The following is a 20,000-nucleotide window of genomic DNA, read 5'->3' on the forward strand; positions in this document are numbered from 1 at the left end:
TACTTATATCAGATGCATCACCACTGAATGCAGAAAATGATTCATCTATGTATCATCTATATAAATTGGAAATAGCAAGGTGGAGCTCAGAGCTACAACTGGATACGCTCGCTGTATCATCCTCATAGGTGTTGTATCACTTGCATCCGACCTTTGTGTTAGGTCCTTATCGTGCCTAGCTTCACCAATATTATGACCCTGTTCTTCAAACAATAAAGTTTGAATTTCACCGACAGAGCGAGATCTTTCAACACCGCGTCGGACAGGTGTTTGGGAGACAGAGGCGCGTGCACCACCCATGGTTGCTCACTCGGTACTAACCCAGCCAGCATCCTTAGGGTATTCTGGGAATTTTTTTCCCAAGATGGCTGCCTCTCACTGGAGGTCCTAAGAGTCCATTTCGTACACAACCAACCGCGCACACACATTTAGAATGGGTACGAAAAAATAAAAAAAAAGTTTTCTCTCAGTTGGTGCAGTTTCCCGCCGACCGAGAATACTCAGTTGATGCAGTTCAGTGGTTAATCTAGTAATAATTCTGGAAACATTTGGTACAAAAAAGTTTAGAAATGCTTTATATTTGAGTTTATATTTTTCTTTTAATTTTCCCTTTTTGTTTGTGATGCTTTGCACTGTAGAAAATCCATTTCCTTGAAGGGGAAAATATTACAGTATGTTGAATCTTCATCAGGCATGACTTATTCCTAGGGAAAGGCATAATGATGAATGAGAAAATTAGTAGGAGCCATGAGGAGGATTTGTACCTACACACTGGGTATTTTCTCATTGATACATCATGTTAATTTGTTCTCTTTGTGCATTACGATAAATCTTCCTTCTTCTGATGCCTCCAAATGTTAAAACACTCACATCGTTGGGACAAGTTTGGGTGGAAGTGGTCCGTACTGTAATTAGGGAGTGCATGTATCTGTGCCATATATATCATGAGGAGCACAATACACCTGGTCTCATGGAGCAGTGGAAGAATACCAGAGGGTGTTGATGCTTGCTCATCCCTCATACAATATTATCTAAATGATGTAATAAATAGACATAATATTCTTTTTAAACATTTTTTTTCACTATATTTCCCTTTATTCCAATTAGATAGCTCCCCACTCCATAAAAATGGAAAAAACAGGTTAATGAAAATTAATGTATGTATGTAGTATGTACTGTATGCATGTATGTACAGTATGTATGTATATACTGTATGTTTCTTGGTGCAGAATTAAGGTATAAATTACGATGTTGCTTGCTTGGGGGAAGGTATTTACAAGCAAACTGACTACAAAATTAGCAATGAAATAAAACTCACCTCACCCATTTCTCCTTCTTTAGAAGCCACATATGCTGATTCAATGGGAGTGAGATCATCTTTTAGGTCTTCATCGTCCCCATCTCTCCTATCTTCATCTCCTTTGTGTGAACCATCCTCAGACTCTGACTCTGTCCCAGACATTGCCTCTGCTCCAGAGAAGTGTCCAGACTCACGGTGTATTCATTCTCATCTGTGTGGCTTGCATCGTCAGGTCTGTGGGGTTCAGGAGAGGGGAGGGTGAGGTTCTGCAGGTCAGGAGGGGGGATGAGGGTGGAAGTGGGTTGCACAAAGGAGAAATCTGTGGGACAAGTACAGGCAATCTGCAGCTTCTTACTGTTAGCTGCTAAATGTGTCTGAAGCAACTTTCTTGGCATTTTTAAGCAATTAATAATCTTCAAGGCATCTAAATATGAGAAATACTTATCAAAAGAAAGCAGTGATCAAGTATAAATCTGTTTCGAGACTATCTACAGCGGTAATTACTGTTTGTTTTCAAATTGGCAATAAATAGAATAAACATGAGGCAAATTCCACCATGTCAATAGTGGGCACCTATTCAGTGTCAGCAGTAGATACAATGAAAATAATATAAAGTGAATAAGAATTACAAGCTTGAATGTGGAATGACAATTTTCCAAACTCATTCTGCATCCCTCAATGCGTATAAAATATATCCCACTACCCCCAGGGCGCAAAAAAAATGGTACAAAATCATGCAAACAATCATGAATATGGTAAAAGTTTTGGTCTACGTGCCATGGTTAAGTTGTGGTAGCCTGTTGAAATTGTAGAATTTTGATGGCTGGAGGCAGGTCACTGTTACATTTAGCAAAGAGGGTGACAGATGGGGTTTTGCCGAATGGTATACTATACTGATTTTATTTTACTTACACTTGTTATTCTTTTTTATTAATTTTTGGTTCAAATGATGCACACAGATGCACCAAGAGTTAATTGCACCCAAGGTAAGCTGTTACCAGGCATTATTATTTACAATAATATTGTACAGTACTGAAATATACATATGGTACAGTATAACACACACACACATTTTCACAATACATTTTACATGGCATTATTATTAACAAGACCATGTACAGTACTAGGTTATTACCTAGTTATGTCTTTAGAACTTTGACAAGGTGTGATAATCCCTGAAACAGTCAGCCATACACATGGCAACAGCACAGTTACTAATTTCACCACCACCAGTGTTCCCTTCATAATGTAGTCACACACTCACCACCACCACCACCACCACCAGTGTTCCCTTCATAATGTACAGTCACACACCACACCACCACCACCAGTGTTCCCTTCATAATGTACAGTCACACACTCACCACCACCACCACACCAGTGTTCCCCATCATAATGTACAGTAATACTCTCACCACCACCACCACCACCACCAGTGTTCCCATCATAATGTACAGTCACACACCACCACCACCACCACCAGTGTTCCCATCATAATGTACAGTAATACTCTCACCACCACCACCACCACCACCACCACCACCAGTGTTCCCATCATAATGTACAGTCACCACACCACCACCACCACCACCAGTGTTCCCTTCATAATGTACAGTCACACACCACCACCACCACCACCACCAGTGTTCCCTTCATAATGTACAGTCACACACTCACCACCACCACCACCAGTGTTTCCCATCATAATGTACAGTCACACACTCACCACCACCACCACCACCAGTGTTCCCTTCATAATGTACAGTAATACTCTCACCACCACCAGTGTTCCCCATCATAATGTACAGTAATACTCTCACCACCACCAGTGTCCCCACACAATGTACAGTCACACACCACCACCACCACCACCAGTGTCCCCACACAATGTACAGTCACACACCACACCACCACCACACCCACCCAGTGTTCCATCATAATGTACAGTAATACTCTCACCACCACCAGTGTCCCCACACAATGTACAGTCACACATGCACCACTACCACCAGCATTACCATCACAACTAGTACATGATCACTACTAGTACCACAAATAATAAAATTCACAATGGCATTACTTTTGTCAAATTTAGTAGCTTACTACCCCCTTATTTGCTCATATTGGCATCACAAAGATAGTCCTCTCCACCATAGCTTGTATCAATCACCACCATTCACACTACCAGAATATCAACAACACTAGCAAAATTATCAGTAAAATCATAATGACAACAGTATTTTCATTAGAATCAGTATCTTATACTAAATTTGCTCAACTTGTCAACTCAGAGAATGGTAGAGAGGTGTAGTACAAATAGTTTCATGTCGGTTACCATCTGACCAGTGCCTCACAACCTCCCTCTCTCCCTCTTCAAGCTATTTCAACTTGTGATGAATAATATACAGGTTTCTGTAATCACTAATTGCCCCATTGAAATTATTTTCATCATATTTTGTTGTTTGTGGCAGCAGATTTTCTCCATGTGACAATACAAAGTTCTCTTTACCACATGGTAGTTATCTCTACCCCGACCACCCCAGCTTGCACAGTGATCGCCAGCACTCACACCACTAGCATGATTACCTCAGCATTAATGTCAAGATCTTGAAAACAAATCACATTTTTATTGTGATCAGTAACTTGTAATAATAATCTTGCTCTCTTTTGGCAACTCAAAGAATGACAGTGTCTATAACAGAGCTTCGTGTCAGTCACAACCACAGACTAGTAGGTCACCACCCACTACCTCACTCTCCCTTTCTTTGCTGTTAGTTGCATATTTTGTTTTCTGATGGATAATAATAATAATAATAATAATAATAATAATAATAATAATAATAGTTTACTACAGTACAGTACTTGTAATATATTCCTCTTCATCAGCAAGACCTTTCAGCTCTTGTAAAGCATTGGCAATTTTGCATAGCATAAACAATCGCTTGTGCAGTGGAGCTGCACATACATTGTACAGTATTAGGTAGGTGGTGGGCCAGTGACGATGAGTAACCTACTACTGTAAATACTAATGTTCATGAAGGAAACTAAGGTAGTCATGATTTTTCCAACATTGAGAACACTTAACAGGACCATCTAAGGAATGGATTATGTAGCCATACAATTGCTACAAATTCAAACCAACCCACACTGGGTAAAATCATCCATGGGCAACAGATACCAAGACCCTGATTTTAGTATGCAGACAACAGGATGTTATGAAAGTGTATAATTAATCAATATATTATCTGTAAACAATTATTATTCATTCATATTTTCATAAAATCCATTTTATTGCATTCTTGTATACAGTGAGAAAGATTACCCAATTGCAGTGTAACAAATTAAGTTTGCAAACTGCAACAATGTGATTACAGTATAGTATTATTATTTACCATTCTTTCTCAACTTTGAAGACTTCACAATAATCTTGGGACTGGCCTTGACAGAGTTTTTCTTTTGGTTCTTACGTATCTTGGGTGAATTTGCTTGTGAATGCTCAGAAATACTGATATTATCAGGAGTTAATGATATTCTTTGGTTGGAGTAATCTCCCTTGAGTTCATGATCAGCCATGTGTATGGCCGCTGCTAGCCTACGATAGTATGGCGTTGGTGATGGGTCTCGGTTTGCTGAACTGCTCACTTGAACCTTGTGAGTAGGTGTACCCTCCACACTAGAGACACCTGCAAGCTGAATGACACAATCCCGCCATACAGACTGAGGTGATGCTACTGGACTGTTTTCTGGACTAATGCCCGTGCTTGAATCATCAGATATATCTATATAGGTACAGTATTTGGGAAATTTGTTTACCAATGTACATTAATATGTTGGATACACCATTGTTATATTTATTACACATAACATGAGTATGTACCACAGAGACATATTAAAGGCACCATTTATTGGAATATTTTTGTTTCAAGTATTAACCCGCCCCATCAAAGTGGGAAACAGAGTAATGATATAATGTTTGTATGTTTGTTTGTATTATTATTTTCAGGGTCACTCCAAAGAAAACACAAACAAATGATGCAATAAAATATATATTTATGTTAGAACACAATTTTAATTCCACATACACCATGCAAAAAATTCAAGTGGGTTGTTGAGCGAGATGCAAATACAGTACATGTGTGAGTAAATATGACAGGCAAGCATAGCATGCAATTAGAGATGAATTACAAAGGCAATGGCCACAACCATAATAGCAGTGGAGAGGAAGCAACAGCCAATTAGGAGGAAGGAAAGGGGCCAGAGAGAGAAACACAGGTAAATGTACGATCTTCAACAATAACACAATGTACAAAGTAACATTCACACTTCTTTATATTGTTCAAATAGTACACAAGGCTTTGAAAGTGTGTTGTACACAATCACTTTGAAATTTTAGCAGCTATACAGTCCTATGAAGGGAAACTATTACACAAATTTTGAGTCTTTTCTATACACTTTCAAAACTAAATAACTATCATGTGGATACTTACCTTGGTCCTTAAAGTGCTTTTCATAATCAGACTCGTTCCATTTATCAGCTGCAAGAGTTGACGAGTTAATAGAATTGTTGGCATCGCTCTTATTTGAAGATGTCATGGATCGGATAAGAATTGAGGAGCAGCGGACAGCCAGCTCCAAGGCATCCATCCAGCACTTCCCTGCTGCTGGGATGGAGCTCTGAAGATGAGGTGCGATGAGGGAAGTGGTTGTACAACTGCCCCTGTATTAATACAATTTTAAACTGTGTAAAAAAATTATTTTGAAAATACATAAGGGGTAAAAGTACTGTATATTATTTCATGTCTTGTTTTGACATTTATTAGTGAGAATACTACTACTGTACCATCATCGTGTGAATCAAGGCATACTATTATAAACACACATTGCATTGCACATCTATCTGGACCTAAAAAACCAGCATTGAATGTAATGAAAAGCCATTTTCTGGGTGAGTCTCAGAGGCTTCCCGGAGCTATCCAGGCTGAATTGATATGTATAACTTTCTGACATCAGTCAATGTGCATGGAGTTCTTGCCTACTGGGGACCATGAGTCAGAACCTGGCTCCCTCAGAGAGGCACGAGGAGCAATGGGCTATAGAAACCCTCATGTGGTTGGGAGCATTCTAGGTCTGCCATCAACTGGGACTGGCACCTAGAAACGTAGGGGCCCCAAAACAAACTCCTATTCTGGTGAAACTATTGCTACCGAAAACCAAACAAGTGGACAGAACTCTTCAAACGAAAATTAGCATGACGTCATCATGATGCCGCACCGCTGTCTGCGCAACCCCCTTCCCCCTCCCCTCCCCAGGAGGGGGAAGGGGAACCCCCAGACCCTTGTGCTGGTGATCCAAGCCGGCACGAGGGTCTGTTCTGTCCAATTCCAAGTTCTTAGGCTGGATGTCAAAATCATGCAAAAAACATTGCCGACCGGGGGGGGGGATCATAATCATAATCATAAACCGGGGCGCGGATTATATATATAAAAGACATAATATATATATATATATATATATATATATATATATATATATATATATAATATAATATATATATATATACATAATATATTTATAAAAGACAAAATTATATAAATAAAAGACATAATCCGGATCATGATCCGGGTCGTGCTAGAGGTAAACGCTAGAGGCGCTAGTAGAACTTCGGTTTCAACTCCTTTTGACCATGTCGTAGCTCAGTCCATTAAGGCAGCGTCTGGGATGCTCTCGGACGCAGGTTCAAATCCTCGTCACGGCCCTTGTGGATTTGTTCATTTGATGCATCACGCAATTGTGATTTCTGTGTGTAATGAAGTAAGGGCGAAGAGGGAGAACGGCCTATTGACATAGCTCGAATGCATGTGGGGAGTTGTGTAAAACCCTGGTTTGGGCCTCGGAGAGGCTGCAGGATCCAATAAGTTCAGTAGAACTTCAGTTTCAACTCCTTTTGACCATATCGTAGCTCAGTCGATTAAGGCAGCGTCTGGGATGCTCTCGGACGCAGGTTCGAATCCTCGTCACGGCCCTTGTGGATTTGTTCAAATACATGTCATGTTATGGAATGTGGAATAGGTGAACACAGAACCAACACAACCTATAAATTCTGTGAGAAATCTTTAAAGAATTCTGATAAAGAAAGAGATCTAGGGGTGGTTCTAGATAGAAAATTATCACCTGAGGACCACACAAAGAACATCATGTAAGGAGCCTATGCTACACTTTCTAACTTCAGAATTGCTTTTAAATACATTGATGGCAAAATACTCAAGAAATTGATCACGACTTTTGTTAGACCAAGGCTGGAATATGTAGTGGTTGATTGGTACACATATTTTAATAAGTACAACAACAAACTAGAAAAGATGCAGACATGCAACTAAATGGCTCCCACAACTGATAGGACAAGAGCTACAAATTGAGGTTAGAGGCATTAAAAATGCCAAAACTAGAAGATAGAAGAAAAAGAGGTGATATGATCACTACGTACAAAATAATAATGAGAATTGATAAAATTAATAGGGAAGAATTCCTGAGACCTGAAACTTCAAGAACAAGAGGTCATAGATTTACTTTGTCTAAGTAAACAAAGCTGCCGAAGGAATATAAGAAAATTCCCTTTCACAGAGTGGTAAACAGTTGGAACAAGTTAGGTGAAAAGGTGGAGGAGGCCAAAACCACCAGTAATTTCTAAGCGTTATATGACAAAGAGTGCTGGAAGATGGGACACCACGAGCATAGCTCTTATTCTGTAACTACTCTTAGGGACTTACACCATGTAGTTTATACACACAAATTTTAATTTAAGAATTACACAGGCTAAAGTATTCTTCAGCTGCATCAACTGTATTTTGTGGTCATGCTGAAATTTGTACACTTATGCGACACCATTGTATGGCTGTTAAAATATTGTATAAAGTCTCTAACATGGATTTTAGCTCCTGCCTTATTAGCCGTTAAGTTTTCACTTGTTAACATCCATTATATTCACTAAACATGCAATCTGAAGGTATTCAGTCTGTTGTATATTTTTTTTTTTTTTTTTGAGATATATACAAGAGTTGTTACATTCTTGTACAGCCACTAGTACGCGTAGCGTTTCGGGCAGGTCCCTGAAATACGATCCCCTGCCGCGAAAAATTGTTTTTTCATCCAAGTACACATTTTACTGTTGCGTTAAACAGAGGCTACAGTTAAGGAATTGCGCCCAGTAAATCCTCCCCAGCCAGGATACGAACCCATGACATAGCGCTCGCGGAACGCCAGGCGAGTGTCTTACCACTACACCACGGAGACTATTAACATAATGTTAACATTAAATATTTAAACAATTGTTAAAGAAATGAAGAATGCAAATATAGTAAGGTGAAAATGCCTTAAGAGATCATTGTGGTGATCTGCAAACAGTCCACTCACTGAAGACTGTACTTACCCATTGTTTCCCCTTCAGGTCCCTTTGTAGCCCAGATTGACTGTTCAAGTGGATGGAACAGCTTGAAACAGAATCCATCCTTTTTCGACGGCCGCTCAATCAGTTCACAGGTATTGAGCAATACGGTGCCCACCCAGTGGCTGCTCTGTTCAAGGAATTACGAAGTTAGATTTCCTTTTATTGTATCACTGGTGTTTCTCAGCCAAACTGGTGCCACATCCATAAGCTTCCACACAGCAATGAATATGTTGCATTAACAAAATGTCAGGATTCCACAGAAATATATAAAACACTGGAGGACTGGTTAACTAGCTATTAATTCTATTATACAAAATTTATCCAAAATTATACTGTATGTACATGTGTTTTGTCAAGTTCCAAAGTTAAAAAGAGTCATAGAAGCAGGGTCCCTAATTTGCAGACTGTATATCCACAGTACCACACATTAATATTTACACCTTACACAAAAATGACTAGAAGGCCCCTTATGTAGTACCTGTTAAATCACAAATTAACTCATATCTCATACAGCTGTTATCTGAGCTTGTTACACTTCAAACTGTTCCCGTGAACTTGTAACATTGATCACAAGTAAACTCGTCTAAAGATTTATACTGTAACCAAGTCCACGGATCACCTCTAAACTGATCAGACCCCCCACACAACTCCCCTTAGATTTGAGAAGTCTACAATTCACTCAAAAGATCTTTAACAGCAGTGGCTAAAAACTTCCAACTTTCCCCTCAAGTTATCACAAGTCAAGCCAGGCTTGACATGTGATAACTTGGTCCAACAGCTGCAGCTTAGAGTGAGCCACAGCCCCATATATCCACTATAACCTGGCACTTCTTGCAGGAAAGTGTCTAATTTGTTTTTTTAAGAAGTTCATTTTTGTTCCAGAAATATTTTCTTATGATATGTTTAAAGATGCATACCTGTATTTGTTTTCAAGGCTGTACACCTGTTCAACTCATTCTCAACTCCAATGATCTGTAGTAATCTAAACATTCTCTATTAATAAGTATTATCGCTATACAATTACATCAACTTAATCACAATAAATGTCCAACATTCACATACCTTAACTTTAGCATTTTTATAGAGGAGAAGCATCCCAGGCTTGAGGACACACCACAATTTTGTCCAGCCCTTGAGTGACCCGCGCACCTTCAGCCAGTCAGCCAGGACCACCACCGCTGGGTCCTTCAGCGTACTCAGTAGTTCTCTCGCCACTCTCTTTTTCTCTCGTCTGTATTTCCGCCGTTGATCTTTGTAGGATTCCTTTCGGGAGAGGGGAGAAGCCTGTGGAAGTGATATAATGAGTTAATTTTGCACAAAAGGATGCCACAAAGAGTACCATATAATTAAAGACCTTCACATGAAGTTACAAACTACATACCTATGAGTAGCACAATCAGTATAAAACTTTTACAATATAAATATAGTAGGCCAAAATTATTTACTCCCATTTATTGAGGACAAATTATCGTAAGTTATATTTTTTAAGATATTGGATTTTTATAAAAAAACAGTATACCCTAGCAAGGCATGTACCTTTAATTGGTCATTATTATAATTGTGATATCCATAATAAAAATTGGAGAAATATTAAATAAACATTTTCCACAGCAATGTGAGATAGTCCTTATCTCTGTAATTCATAGTAGTATGCACACAGCGTATATCTTTCTGTACAGTATAGGTCAGCATATTCCAAGTTGTCAAGCAAATATAAGTTGCATTATTACACTTTATAGCAAAAAACAATAAATGTGTACATGTATTTACAATTTCTGACCGTCCCTAACTTTTTGTATTTTTTAAATACAATACTATATACAGTAGTATACTGCACTAAACTATATACTGTACTACAGTATGTAGTTTCTGCAAAAAAGGCTGTGTTTTACTGGTTTTTGCAAAAGTGTAAAAAACCAGCGTTGAATGTAATGAAACGCCATTTTCTGGGTAAGACCCGGAGGCTTCCCGAAGCTATACAGGCTGATATTGCTAATGTCAGACTTTGGCATCAGGCATGTGTATGGAGTTCTTAGGCCAACCAGGGACCACGAGCCAGAACCTGGCTCCCTCATAGAGGCACGAGGAGCAATAGCCTAGTGAAACCCCCATGTGGTTGGATGAATTCTATGTCTGCCGTCGACCGGGTCAGGCACCCAGAAAGGTAAGCGTCCCAAAACAAACCCCTATTCTGGTTAAGAAATTGCTAATGAGAGTCGAACTAGTGGGACAGAACTCCCAAAATAAAAACGAGCTAACGAGCACAACGTCACCGCGCTGCCATCTGTGCAGCTCCCCCCTCCCTGGGAGGGGGAAGGGGGAGCCCCAGATTCCTTGCACCGGCAACCCAAGGCCTCAGTTCTGAGGCTGGATATCAAAACACGCGAAAAAAAATGCAGACCGGAGGGAGGGAGGGTCCGGGTCTCACCTAGAAAATGGCATTTCATTACATTCAACGCTGGTTTTCTGCGGATAGCCCCATCGGCTCCCCGGAGCTACCTACCCAAAGACGAAACAAGAGGGACCTAACCCGGGAGGCAAAAGTCGCTCACTCTCCAACGTGAAGCGGAGACAAAAGACTGCAACTGTCAACCCAAGGCCACAAAGGCCCGACAAGGCCCAGGAACATCAACGAAGGAACACATGACCCACTGACAAAACATCGCGGGCACGGAGATAGACAGCAGGCTGGCTGGACTGAACCACCCCGCGGACAACCTGAGAGAATCGCACCCCTGGAACAGGGAAGAAGGGAAACTGGAACAACCCAAAGCGTGACCCCGGTCATGGCAACCGTGGCACACAAAGAACAGCGAAGCGCCGCCACCGAACACAACACATGATGCACCCCCGGCCAGACCAACCAAGCATCAATAACCCAAGGACCCATCCAGAAAGCAGCCGTGTCAGTCTCTGCCAGAAAAGAAGGAGATGGCTGCAATCCAACAAACCAGAACTGAAGGGGTCATAATAAACTGAGGAGAAGAAAAGAGCACTCCCAACCAAGAACCAGGACGGCACAAGCAGCGCAAGAGCAGGCCGGAGGTGAACCACGCCAGAGACAATTCGCGAATCGGTGCAGGGGGAACACCAAAACCGAAGCAAACCGGAGCAACTCCGCTAGTGCTGCACGAGACAAGGCGACAGTATGTGGCAAGATGATGGCCCTGAACCTCCACAAGAGAAGGACAAGACCACACCAATAAAACGCAGCAAACCTACGAAAGGACAGAAAGAAAACGGAAGGACCGCCAAAAAAACCCACACCGCCGCCAAGAGGAAGCACGCAGGTGGGACACCATCAACAAAGCCACCTTTAGTGGGTCAGCCTGAGACGTAGGGCCCACGCAGGAATTTCCCTGCACCTGATCACCAACAGATGGTGAGAGACTCGAGACGGAACCGAACCAGCCCCGCCATAGACCTATCGAACATAGGAAGAGGCGGACCCACAGGAAAACCTCGTGTGCGAACACCGAGCAAGCAGAGCCGGGAACTCAAGCCGGCAAGGAACCAGAAGGAACGTCTGCCGTACAGAAAACCTCTCAATGCCAGCGAGCTCGCCAAGAGATCAAAGATACTGTGGTTCCAACACGAGACTCATGAGAACTGACACCGCGAGATCGTGAAAACGTCAACTGGCAGGGTAAGCCAGTAAAACAGGAACCCAAACTTGGCAAGACGGGAAGAACCAACCCGGGTGAGCAGAAAAGCCCCGTCTGGGTGGAACCCCCCGGGACCCTTGAAGGACCAACAAGTCCGACAATAGATGACAACGAAAAGCCACCAGTAGAAAAACGCCGAAACACAGATGCCGCAAACAGCAAGGATAAAATTGCGGTGAAAAATAAAGAGCCAGGCCGAGGCCAACGAAGAAGTGGGCACCGCGAACCGAAACGCAAAGCAAAAAGCAGGGACGCTTCATCTCACAGGATGCGGCACTCCTGCCAAAGAGCAAAAGTTCAACCCCTGCAAGCACAACTCGGTGAGTACAGAGAATCCAATGTACAGTATATGGAAGGGCTAAGCCAGGCACTGTCCTGTAAGATGGGCAAGGAATGAGTGATCAAGATAAGACCACGAAAAACGGTGCCGTGCCTCACCGTGTAACAAATAACACAGACGAACAAGGAAGGCCCCAGGAAGAAGTACGCAAGGGCCAAACAAAATGCCACAATCAATCCCCAACATGCATCCCTTGTCAAAACTGCATCAAAATGTCACCTCATAACACCGTGATACAGTTTAACATGTACCTCATAACATTTACCTCCACCATTTTACCTCGTAACATGGTGGAGTTGGGGTCCCTTGATTGATTCAAGCATAGTTTGGACATGTATAAGAGTGGGATTGATTGGGTGGTTATAAATAGGAGCTGCCTCGTATCGGTCAATAGGCCTTCTGCAGTTACCTTTGTTCTTATGTTCTTATCCAAAAACCACAAACCAGCGCTTGGCCGAAGAGACGCCCGACAACATAAACTCACCTGCAGAGCGTAGGCACGAACGTGTCAAGACACATCGTAGACGAGAATATTTCGGGAGCACCGCCAGTGGAATAAGGCCAGAGGCGCATATGCAGGAGAAGAGGAGGGCAGAGGCAAATGCAGCACCCCACACCCATATGCAGAGAAAACCAGGCGTTCTCCCCATATTGGTAATCCAGAACACCCCTAGTATCTACAGGGCTCGGACTGGGAAGATAAGAGGAGCGAGAGACGAAACACCCGAGAGAAAAAGGATGCGGATCACCAGCACTTGTGTACACCGTCCATAACAAAACAAACTCCCACGGCGCATGCGCAGGACACATGAAGTTCGAACAGCACAACCCGCCTGGCGGGGAAGGCGTCAACTAGGAGTATTTAAGGAATAATAGAAGTGCCGAGACAGCACGGAGAGAAGATATAACAACAAAAGAACGAGACAGTACCGAAAAACAAGAAGCAGCATGGAAGAGGACCAACGAGTCCTAAAAAGGACTGGAGGTAATCCTCACCGGAGGATGACAGACGTTCCAATAATACGGGAATAATCAAAGACCTTCCTAAATCCTCGAGATCCTACAGAAGCAAGCACAAAACCACAAAGGCTCAGAAAGGCACATTCGCACCCCGAGACCAAAGGTCATGCAGAACCCTGGTATGAGGAGAACATGACCTCGACAGGACGGATAAGTCCTGTCCCAGAGAAGAAGGGGGAGAAAACCGAGAAGAGAACACACCGACGGACCCGAAGAAACAAGGAACTGAACCCGGGGAAGGGGCGACGTCCCAAAACTCGTACGCAGAGGGGGGGGGGGGAAGGAAAAACCCCACTCCCCGTAACCGCAAGCCCCACTCAGAGGGTAGAAAACCCATGCGGGATCCAACTGGGCCCGCGGCCCCCAAGTCAGCCCCACGCCACCCCCGGGAACCTCCACTGCAGGACCCGGGGCAGAGCCGTCCCCCTAAAGCCCCAGCCTCACGAGAAAAAGCCGGAGCAGCCAGATAAAGACTAAGGAAGGGAGCCCACTGGCAGACCTATACATCATGGCTGGAGGAACAGGCTTGAATGCCTCCGTCGCTACCCTGGAAGGGGAAATCCCTGAGACCACCCAATTCTCAAGACCATCGAAACCCCCGCCCAACCCTGAACCCACAGATGGTGAGGATCCGGATGTAGGGAGGAAGGGGGGTGGAGCAAGCCCAACCCACAACAGGGAAACGACAAGGGGGTGCGGACGAAAACAAAACCGAAGCGACCAACACCTCCAAGCCCAGTCACAACAACCAAAACGGGACAGCCTCGGGGCTTCCGGGGAGCAAATAACCTAGTGCGTTGCAACCACATGAACCCAACTTGCAATGCTCGTGCTGCCTGCACCCACATAGTCAGCATAAGACTGGGTAACCGAGTCACAAACAAGCAACAAAACTTGCAGGACCAAGGTGCCACCAACCCAACAGGCAGCAGATGAGGCAAAAACAGGAAGAGTCACCCTGAGACAAAGGGACAGAGCAACCCTCTCATTCACACAAAGCGAGGGGTGACTCAGGGGTCACATCCATTAGACCCACACGCCCCTATGGGAATTCCCAGGGTCCTGAGACAGAACACACACTCAGGGAAGCCCAGGCAGGATACTGCTAATTGGCGCCCAAGTCTACCAAACAACAAGAACTGAACCCACAGGATGTGTACACTCACGGGGACCAAGCAGGGGGTACCACTCGAATTACCATAACAATAACCACGGTAGACCCCCCCCCCTCCACCGGGCAAGCAAACAAAAAGAAAAAGAAAACCCCGCAAGAGGACAGTGTACCCTGGCGGAACAGAGCCGCCTGCTACGATTGGTGAAATCAAGATGCGCAGTACCCTAAGGCGAACAAGGGAGACAAAACACCCTAGCACACAAAGGGCGGTTGAAAACCAAACAGTAAATGGCCAAGCAGAGGCAGAACCCAAGAAACTTGTGGAAGGTGGCCCCAAGGGCAGTACTTACTGGCCACCTAGGGAAGGTAACTCTAGTACATGCAGCCCGAGTACTGAAGAATCACTCTTGGCTTGCACACCCCTCTATAAAACAGCCACCATGCCACAAGGCACGGAGTAGAGACCAAGATCGGAGCCAGAGCACATAACTTCTGCCTGGCGCATCAGCCTCAGAACTAAGGTCTTGGGTTGCCGGCACGAAGGGTCTAGGGCTCCCCTTTCCCTCTCCCGGGGAGGGGGGAGCTACGCAGATGGCAGTGTGGTGACGTGGTGACGTCGTGCTCGTTAGCTCATTTTTATTTTGGGAGTTCTGTCCACTAGTTCGGCTCTCAGTAGCAATTTCTTAACCAAAATAGGCGTTTGTTTTGGTCTGCTTACCTTTCTGGATGCCTGACCCGGTCGATGGCAGACATAGAAGGCTTCCAACTACATGGTTTTTTTTATAGGCCATTGCTCCTCGTGCCTCTCTGAGGGGGGGCCAGGTTCTGGCTTGTGGTCCCCGGTAGGCCTAAGAACTCCATACACATGACTGATGCCAAAGTCTGACATTAGCAATATCAGCCTGGATAGCTCCGGGGAGCCGACGGGGCTCCCCCCAGAAACACTAATGTTATGTACTCTCACAAACCCAATGTACCTGCTTGTATTGTATATAAATAAATAAATAAATAAAATAAATAAATACAATGGGCTTAAATATCAGAGTTGCAGCTGTGATTGTAATAAGTTGTGTAATACCTGCATTATGGCAAACAAATGATGCACCAACTATAACAAAACTGCACATATACCCACCCTAATTTTAGTGGTCGTGCAATAGTAATCACATATTGTTTGGGGGCCAACAGTAATGTTACTTTATCTACATCTAACTGTACAGAAAATTGAACAGCTTTCAAAGCATCAAAATAATTCTTCTAACACTGAGGAGTGTGTAACAAGATTGATACATCAACAAACAGGTTGGTCATGTTTACTAACACGTGGAACATCAACACACAACAATTTCATATTTATACCACAACCAGTGCAAAAGCACATTCTTCAAACTTTAGAAAAATGTAAAACATGCAATGTATTAAATTCTATAAAATATTATGCATGCATTAATTACGACAGGGAGACATCAACAGCACACAAATACAACATTCATTGCGTCAAACCTTATCTCATATGTGCATTACTGTTATTCTTACCATGAGAAACTCCAACAAAACTTTCAGACCTCTACAGTTGGCAGTTATAGACTAACTGAAAATGGTAAGTGGCCACACACAAACTAACAGTAAACATAACAGTTCAATCCATGTGAGTGTTGGAAATATAACACACTAGTATACTCTACTGTAGAAACTAAACCCAAAATATAATACACAAAAGGAGCTATACACCAGACATTATTTAATGCATCAATTACAACAAATATTTGTATACAGAACTCAAAGAACTAACCACCAAACAATATACTTTAGGGACTATATATGAAACATAGTGTGTTGTACGAACTAAACAATGAACACAATGTATTATTGTGAGGTAAATATTTTTAAGATAATAAGTACTCAGAAGAATACAATTGTCTGTATATAAATTTAAAAAATAAATATGGCTTAAATTTTTAGCCAACCATATTGCTAAATATTGTATATTACATTTAAGAGACCAAGCCTATGCTTTACTACTTTTGTAGGCTTGGTGAGTACAGTATTTATATACTCACCCATGCACATGTAGCTTTTGGGTATTTACAACACCTATTATGCTCCTCAAAGTAATTAAATACTACATACTAACAATTAACCTCAAGTTCCATGACATGCCACAAGTCACTTTCTAGTACCAAACACAAACTATGAATATTATCCATATAAACACACATCTAAATACAGTACTGTACTGTACTGTAACGACATTCTCTCTATCATGAGCTACCACCCCATTAACAATACTAATAGTATTGTGCATGACATATGTACCTGATGCTTTTACTGTACCTTATATGTGAGCCAGGCCTGGCTCGTGCAGCACCTCACATGCACACAGTGAGATCAGGAAATAGGTGCATGATGCAGTCATGAAGACATAAAAAGGAATATTATGAAAAACAACATAGAAAATGGATAATACATCTACCTGTGGAGTATATTACAAAATGCAGTGAAATAGCAAGACAAGCTAAGCCCTGATAAAGAGGTGGTGGTGAGGCCAGTAAGGAAAGTGTAGGCTTACAGCATCCAGATGAGATCTTATGATACATCACAGATTATTACTAAAAAATCATAACTGACAGGCATACTCTGACATGAATATTACAGCCGATTCTCCTAAAATTATAGAACTTATCACAAGTATTTGTCTTAACTTACCAATATGTAGTGTTGGACCACCAAAAGTTCACATTTTGTACTTTTAATTTTATATAGCCACAGAATAAATCTAAAAAAAAAAACTTAACAATATTTGGCCTAGTATAGGCCTAGGATTGTTAGGATTGTCAGGTTAGGTTCTTTAGTTTCATTGAATATTTAAGAGAATGCCATTTGGGCTGATTCAATAATACAGAATGTGAACTTTCGGTGGTCAAAGGCTACATATTGGTACTTTGGACAAATACTGTACTTGCTATAATTACTCTCATGTTAGGAGGATGGGCTGGAATATTATGAAATAGTATGAGTGCTTTTTATTTCTGTCCTTTCCCTTTATAAATTATAGAACATTTAATCCAGTTTAGAAGCAAATAATATCTTTGCCAAACTCCACCACATTGTGATGGCTACGTGAGGAAAACTTGGTAGTGTGACACTCCACCACATGAGGATAACATGTAGTGTGATACACTCCACCACATGAGGATAACATGGTAGTGTGTCACACTCCACCACATGAGGATAACATGGTAGTGTGTCACACTCCACCATATGATGAAGGCTGCATGAGGATAGCATGTATGACACACTCCACCACGTGAAGATAACATGTTAGTGACGCACACTACACCACATGAGGATAACATGTAGTGTGACACACTTCTCCACATGAGGATAACATGTAGTGCGACACTCCTCCACATGAGGATAACATGTAGTGTGACACACTCCACCACATAATGAAGGCTGCATGAGTCTGAGTGTAGAGTCAACACTGCCTCAAGAGTAGAGCAAACCTCTGAAGCTTAACATACAATCAAATAACAGGCAGTCATGCATTAAATCCCCATATAGAATGTGTTACATCTTGGTACTGTACCTTAAAATTATTTTAGAATATGCAAATATCCTACACAATGTGAGCAGCATACACCATAGTGCACATACCTGTTTATGGATTTATGAATTTTTACATGTAAAAATTAATGTGTATGAAGTGACATGAATGTATAATGAGTGACATACCATGTGAATGTGTCCATTTCACATGGTATGTCACTCATTATACTGGCCACCTCCTTGAGGTGCTTCCGGGGCTTAGTGTCCCCGCGGCCCGGTCGTCGACCAGGCCTCCTGGTCTAGGCTCGGCTCAGCTCTAGTTCAGGAATATCTTCCTTGGGGCTGTCAGGTTGATGGTTTAGCAGAGTTATCTTCTCTAAGGATGTTCCACTCCTCCTCAGAGTTGACTTACTCTTGAGTCTTCCCTTAGCCTGGCCATCACAGACAGTACTTGAAAACTTGGTTGCAAAGATGATTTATTGCCATGGAGTCGAGTGTTCACATTTCAATTATTGTTCACCGAGCTGACTCAATCATGAGTTTGGCTTGTTGCAGGGATTGCTAAATAGCAGTAAAATAGTAAACAAACAGCTCACTATGGAGGGGAATTATTATGGTGTTCCAGTTTCGATGCAATATGGAGATTCATTACTCATATCTCTGCTGGTTGGGTTTCAATGGATCAGTCTCCCAGTCCAGAGAATTATTCTGCTACTTGCATTTTTATGGGGTGTTCTGTGGTATTCTTAGATGCAGACAGACACATCTATTGTCTCTACCATTCCATAATTTTAAAAAGAATTCCTCTCGGGCAGAGATCTGCGTGTTCAAACATTCCGCTGTAAGTGGATGCAAGTCATGGCCTTTGTTCAAGAGGGTCCTTTTCCTTAGTTTTAAGAGAAGTCTGAGGGAATGAATGTGGACACTTGACCAAACAACCCATCAGCTCTTGACTTTGCCGATGACCATACCAGCTCATCTACGTCTCAGGTAGTGTTCCAACCCCCCATCAATTAAGACAGCAAAATTGTGTCATGAAGAGGACACATAAGGCCTGCTATGGCAGCAAATGCAAACGGATTGCAGGAGCCCACTCTTTCTGCAACAGTCTGCCTTTGTTTTTTGCATGAATAGACTTTTAATCCTGCAGTTTGGATTGGTTTTAAGAAATGCAATATCTGAACTTGAACAAAATACATAACTATTCTTACAATACATTCAAAAAATCATTTAACTGACTGTTTTGTAAAACTTTCTAGTACAGTATCACTTACTGCTGAGAGTATTCGTAGGCATACGGGCAAGTTTAGAAATTTTAGTGGAGCTATCTTAATTATTTACTAGTTATTGCTGAATTTTTTTTTAAATGGTTCTATAATCTGGCATTAAACTACTAAATGGCTAAATAACAGTGGTCATCTTTAAGATATCAACATACAAAAGCCTTGAAAGTTTCAAGTTAATATGCCAAAGTGTGTTTTTGATACCAGGGACAATGTCACTAACAAATTTGAAACCAGACCAAACCAAAATATATTTTTGCAAAGCCAAAATATATATCTACCAGT

The 20,000-nt window shown here is 42.1% G+C and overlaps 1 protein-coding gene across 8 annotated transcripts in view; it reads right to left on the reverse strand.

Annotated features, from left to right (window-relative positions):
* Positions 1–3,570: 3,570 nt before the first annotated feature.
* The window catches only part of LOC138358011 (oxysterol-binding protein-related protein 8-like), a 148,659-nt gene continuing 132,229 nt past the window's right edge, over positions 3,571–20,000 (reverse strand). For 2 of the 8 annotated variants that reach the window (XM_069315476.1, XM_069315470.1), the window contains exons 4-7: positions 9,807–10,007; positions 8,727–8,871; positions 5,788–6,017; positions 3,571–5,079 (exon numbers count right to left, since the gene is read on the reverse strand). In XM_069315476.1, coding sequence (XP_069171577.1) covers positions 5,890–6,017; positions 8,727–8,871; positions 9,807–10,007 — 474 coding nt within the window. In that variant the 3' untranslated portion in view covers positions 3,571–5,079; positions 5,788–5,889. Of the gene's footprint in view, positions 5,080–5,787; positions 6,018–8,726; positions 8,872–9,806; positions 10,029–20,000 lie in introns of all 8 variants that reach the window. The other 6 variants (XM_069315473.1, XM_069315474.1, XM_069315475.1 and 3 more) reach the window with 5 other exon arrangements.

This window comes from Procambarus clarkii, chromosome 81 (assembly GCF_040958095.1).
Source record: "Procambarus clarkii isolate CNS0578487 chromosome 81, FALCON_Pclarkii_2.0, whole genome shotgun sequence".
In the NCBI taxonomy this organism is placed as follows: domain Eukaryota; kingdom Metazoa; phylum Arthropoda; class Malacostraca; order Decapoda; family Cambaridae; genus Procambarus; species Procambarus clarkii.